Here is a 5,601-nt window from a genome sequence, read left to right as displayed (position 1 = left end):
AAAAATGGTGATTTTTGGTGAATTTTTGGATATTTACTTAGTTGGGTCAAAAGTCAAAAAAAAATGTCAAAAGGTGAATAGTGTTTCATAAGTCACAACCAATGAGAAAGTGACATGTGGCACCTCCATAAATGCCTTCCTATCTTTCTTTCCTCTCTCACATCAATCACTTCACACACTCCACTTATCTCTTAACACCCGACAAATTATACACAGTATCCGAAACTTAACCTTATTGGCCGAATTTTTCCGAACTTTTCGCACTAGTGGGTCCCACGTCCATTATTTATCCATAATTTTCTAAAATTTCTCCAATGCTAGAAAAATCATCTTAAAACTATAATTGCACATAAAATCCACTAAGAAAATATTTCTAAGCCAGAAAATGCAGAAAACATGCAATTAAAGGGAAATAAACCCTAGGAAAATATTAGGGTTTTACGGGTTCTCACACTCTCCCCTCCTTAAAAGAATTTCGTCCTCGAAATTTCTCACCTTAATTCCCGAAAAGGTTTGGGTATTTCTTTCGCATCTCCTCTTCTATCTCCCAGGTAGCTTCCTCCACTCCGTGGTTTCTCCATAGCACTTTCACTAATGGAATCTTCTTGTTTCTGAGCTCCTTGACTTTTCGATCAAGTACTTGGACCGGTTTCTCTTCATAGGCCAGTGATTCATCTACTTCGATATCCTCTGGTTGCAATACATGGGATGGGTCAGGATGGTACTTCTTTAGCATCGAGACGTGAAATACATCGTGGATTCGAGATAGACTGGATGGCAGTTTCAATCGATACGCGACCGCTCCAACCCTCTGCAGGATCTTGTAGGGTCCGACGTACCGCGGTTGAAGTTTCTTTCCTTTACCTGCTGTGAGACTTCGTAAAGGTGTGATCTTAAGAAATACGCGGTCTCCAACTTCAAACTCCAAGTCTTTTCTTCGATTATCCGCGTAGCTCTTTTGGCGACTTTGGGCAGTTTGGATTCGTTGCCATATCAACTTGACCTTCTCGTGTGCCTCTTCCATCCATGGAATAGTTGTCGGGTCCAGTGCTTTCTTTTCGCCAACCTCGTCCCAGTAGATCGGTGAGCGGCACTTACGTCCGTAGAGAGCTTCGTACGGAGCCATTTGAATTGACGAATGGAAGCTATTGTTGTACGCAAATTCTACCAAGGTCATGTGTTGACCCCAGTTGCCTCCAAAGTCCAGAATGCACGTTCGTAGCATGTCTTCGAGAGTCTGAATCGTCCGTTCTGACTGGCCATCCGTCTGAGGATGATAGGTCGTGCTCAAGTTGAGTTTCGTCCCCAGGGTTTCTTGAAATTTCTGCCAAAACCGTGATACAAATCGTGGATCCCGATCGGAAACAATACTCACAGGTACACCGTGTAGTCTTACAACCTCATCCATGTATAGTCGAGCCAACTTGTCCATTGAATACTTCATATTCACCGGCAAGAAATGGGCCGACTTGGTTAATCGATCAACGATCACCCAAACGGCATCGTGTCCTCTTTGCGTCCTCGGTAAACCTGAAACGAAGTCCATGGTAATGTTTTCCCACTTCCACTCGGGTATCTCCAAGGGTTGTAACAGACCCGATGGTTTTTGATGCTCTGCCTTCACTTGCTGGCAAATATATGATAGCCTTCAGATCTCATGCTTAATCAAGAAAACATGTAAAATTTTCAATTGTCTTTGTTCTCCCCAAATACACATAAATGAGGAATGCTAGTGTAAGGATACGTATGCATGTTTACCAGATGAGCTAAACACAACCTCATCACCTCCACTTAGAGGCACAGTAGAATTCTTCGGGTATATCTTGCCATTAACCTGGACAGAACCTTTTTTCCCAGTAATCTCAAGTAAAGTGACCGGACATCCTCTCTAAAAAATAAAAAGGGAATAAACAAAATATGTAAGCATGCAAGACACCTGAAAATGTCACACTAATGAAAATTTATGCCATTAAAGATATCTGTTGTTAACATAAGAATTCACTTCATACCTCCGTCGATATGTGCCTCAAGCGACATAGAGATTTACTAACAGATGGATCTCCAACCCACAAGTCAGATTGGCGATCTTGCCCAACAGTGAAAGTAGAATTACTGATAACAACATGACGATTCTGATGGAACAAGAACCATAGAAAATAAAAGTAAATAACAAACTCCCCAGTAAAAACAAAAGTATAGGCTTCAGATTTTTCGAGACAAAGAAAAGAACAAAATCATGAATGGAACATGCACCATGATTTACCATGTTAGGAACTTGATAGTTGATACTGAATTTAATATTCCACACTACTTTGACTCATCAAACTAAAGTACTTAATTCAGACATTTCCAATTTCAAAAAATGGCCCTACATTAACATGTTTCAAAGATACATAGCAAATAATCGACTACAAACCCAATGAAACCTCAATAACCAAGTACAAATTCTTCGTGCAAAACTGCAAAGCTGCATGATGAGATATGGGATAACAATGGGTTTGATTGGACACAAGTTACTTGGAAAAAATTATGTGGAGACTTCTTAAACACATTTCCTACCAGATTTTTATTTTCCAAGCCAACTTTTTTGTGTCACATGAATCGCATCACATCACATCACCAAAAAGTGCTACAGTAAAAAAAATTTCCAAAATAATCTCCACTCTAAACACACGATTTAAAATTAACTACGGTTACATGACAAAATAGCATGCACACAACGAAATGCAGACCCACCAGAAATAATATGTGATTAAAGAATGAGAAACAAAGTATGTCAAATACTATTCTTGGAGCAACAGGGTGATTTAAACAAATAGGTTCACTCGTCACCAGGATTCAGTGCTTTAAATAATGCACCTATAACTACTACAAAGCAGCAACTGCATAATTCCTCAACAGGATCTCTGTCGCAAATCCATTTATTCCCCAACCACATAAATAAGTACGTCACTAAAGAAGTATTCCGAAAAGATACCATTCTAGCTTAATTGTAAAACCAAGATATATGCAGATCATTATAATGACAAAAACACTTTAATTGAATCCCAAAGAAGCACTTGAAGTCCTTAAACCTGCCATATGATTCATATACCAAACAAGATGGTGCAATCTTTCTTTACGGCCATTAGAGGAACAACAATCCCAACAGGCATATTAATTACAATGCATGAAAAAGAGCGTTCAAGCAGGTTACGAGTATAGAATGGAAAGATCTTGCTCGCACATTACATAGCATCAAGCGGAAGAAAGAGGAGTTTTGAGGTTCCAAGATTCAAAGCATCATACAACCTAATGGATAAAACTTGTTCCAGAAATTTATAATTCATTAGAAAGAGTGTCGAAATTCATATTGATGAGCAAGCGAATAGTTTAAGGAGGCAACCTCAAATTAAAGGAATTTTAAACACCACATTTTTCATATTACGAGCCTGAAAGTTTCACCAGTTGGATGATCCAAAATAGCCGGAATATAATCATAAATGACCCATGAAACGAACTTTATTTCCTGCCATGTACCAGATCATTGTAATTGTGAACAAGCCCATTTACTGTCTACCACGAAATATTTTATGTCACTACCAACTGCCTAGTAAAGGCACAAGCTAATAACCATGGCAAGCTCAATATTGTTGTGCAAACCAGATGACTCTAAAAGCCAACCACACACTATATATAATGTAGTTTTCTCAATGTCTTACCTAATTACATAATTTAATGTCTACTTATCTAGACTAGGATTAGACAACAGCAAATCATGGTACACAAATTCGCTCAAAATGGTCTTATTTGCTTGAGCCTTATTTGTGTCTATTCGTCAAACATCTTAAATAATATTTGAATACCAAAATAAGTAATTTCAAGACTTAAGCAAAAAATACAGAAGAAAGCGTGGGTCGCTGGCAGGTCTTATACAAGTGATAAAACCTCGTGAAGTCGTTGATAACAGAGGTTCAACCCACAAAACCCAGAGACTACAGAACCCCAAAGATACATCCAATCAACTAGCAAACTTCACCCTGACAAGATGAAAGGGCAGGGTGAATTTCCAGCAACCTGGCTGTGATGATTCAGAAATGCTAAGTCCCAAAAGTAGAAATTCAAAACAACACAGATCTCAAGTCTTTTAAGAACTGAACCAGCCAAGACATACAAAGTCGTTAAGGTGACAATGCCAACAATTAATCTCAAAAAATGTAGCAATCTTCCACCTTGCCCCAAGATGTTGATTCCATACATCGGATGAAAAGAACCAAAAATTACTCAGTGGACAAGCAACAAAAGATCCCAAAATTCCATCTTGCTAAATCTTTGGTATCATCCATAAGCATAAAACACCCTGTAAAGACTGAGGGCAACAAGAGTGACAGCGTACCTGAGAGAATTGGGAGAGAAGCTTTCCCCAGGCAGCCGCCGCCTTAGATTTCATTTGCCGCTTCTTGCCCCGATTTAACACCTTGCCAATAGATTTCGTTTTCTCCAAATCAATCACTGAATCACCTAAAAACCAATGAAACAGATAATAAAGGAAGCCCAGAATTCTTTAAAAAGAAGTAACAAGAATCACGGCTGAACACACAACCAAGAACATGCAAGAACAAAGATCGGACCTAAAGTCATGGGCGACACTAAAGGCTCACTTTCAAGTCGGCCCTCGGGCAATTTTTCAGGCACCTCCCCGTCCGACAGCTTCAAATTGTCAGCATCCGTCAGATCAGCTGACCGAACCTCCTGCTCTCGTGATTCCCTTCCGCTTTCCTTTGCGGCGTCTATGCCCACCTCCCCGGAAGAATCATTAGTCGACGAGGATGCCTCCCCGGCCTATACCCATATAAAATCCCATTAACTCCTACTAATTTGGAAAAAAATCACTTGAAAATAAAATTGAATTTCTAGATTCAAGAATCATATGAAATTCCGTTGCGTGTAAAAGACACCCCAAATCAAAACAGCAAACCCTAACCCTAACCTTGGATCTTTTGCCTTTAGGGAGAGGAGAGGAAGGAGAAGGAAGAGGGCGTTTGGAAGTAGAAGAGCTTCTCCTGGTTTCAACCATATTCTTGCCGTTCGCCTCGATTCCGATAATTGATCGATCTTAATTATATCCCAATTTCAATAATAACTATAATCAGAGGGAGAGTATTTCCCGGAGAGAGGAATGAAAAGGAATAAATCAGAGAGAAGCAGTGGGGGATGAGAAAAAATGGTGGATGATTGCGGAAGATCAGTAATCAACTCGGGCTTCGGCTTCTTCTGTTGTTTACTTAAATATTCTGTATAGTTACTACTTACTACTGTTCTTAAAAAAGGGAAAGGAAAAGAAAAAATCTACAGCGATTTTGATTTTGGGGTTTGGTTTGAATGGCGGTTTAATATAGGGTCAAAGTAGGGGATCTTACGGTATGTTCATTTTTTCTAATCTCCACGCATATATTATCTTTCCTAACCCAAAAAAAAAAAAAAAAAAAAGTTGCAGTTTTTATCATTTAGGGAAGACTTCTTGTTCAAGTCGTTGCCAAGACTCTCCCCATTATGAGATGTTATAGTTATTGTAAAGGGGGTGGCAGCAATCAGTTCAAGATCGAAGGGTTTAACACGAAT

The 5,601-nt window shown here is 39.2% G+C and overlaps 1 protein-coding gene across 2 annotated transcripts; it reads right to left on the bottom strand.

The window, feature by feature from the left end:
• Positions 1-1,708: 1,708 nt before the first annotated feature.
• LOC113758820 lies at positions 1,709-5,330 on the bottom strand. 2 transcript variants are annotated; one of them, XM_027301540.1, is made up of 5 exons: positions 4,970-5,330; positions 4,641-4,821; positions 4,376-4,500; positions 2,010-2,132; positions 1,709-1,888 (listed from the first exon to the last, which is right to left on the bottom strand). In XM_027301540.1, the coding sequence occupies exons 1-5, from the start codon at positions 5,054-5,056 to the stop codon at positions 1,730-1,732; spliced, it is 675 nt and encodes a 224-aa protein (XP_027157341.1). In that variant the 5' UTR covers positions 5,057-5,330; the 3' UTR covers positions 1,709-1,729. The 2 variants fall into 2 exon arrangements, with proteins under 2 accessions (XP_027157341.1, XP_027157340.1); XM_027301539.1 differs by having other exon boundaries at positions 4,611-4,821; positions 4,970-5,324.
• Positions 5,331-5,601: the final 271 nt, after the last annotated feature.

The sequence above is a fragment of the Coffea eugenioides genome, unplaced genomic scaffold (genome assembly GCF_003713205.1).
Source record: "Coffea eugenioides isolate CCC68of unplaced genomic scaffold, Ceug_1.0 ScVebR1_744;HRSCAF=1474, whole genome shotgun sequence".
NCBI classification, from domain to species: Eukaryota; Viridiplantae; Streptophyta; class Magnoliopsida; order Gentianales; family Rubiaceae; genus Coffea; species Coffea eugenioides.
Note: the sequence above shows the minus strand (reverse complement) of the source record. Positions and strands in the feature narration are given on the sequence as shown.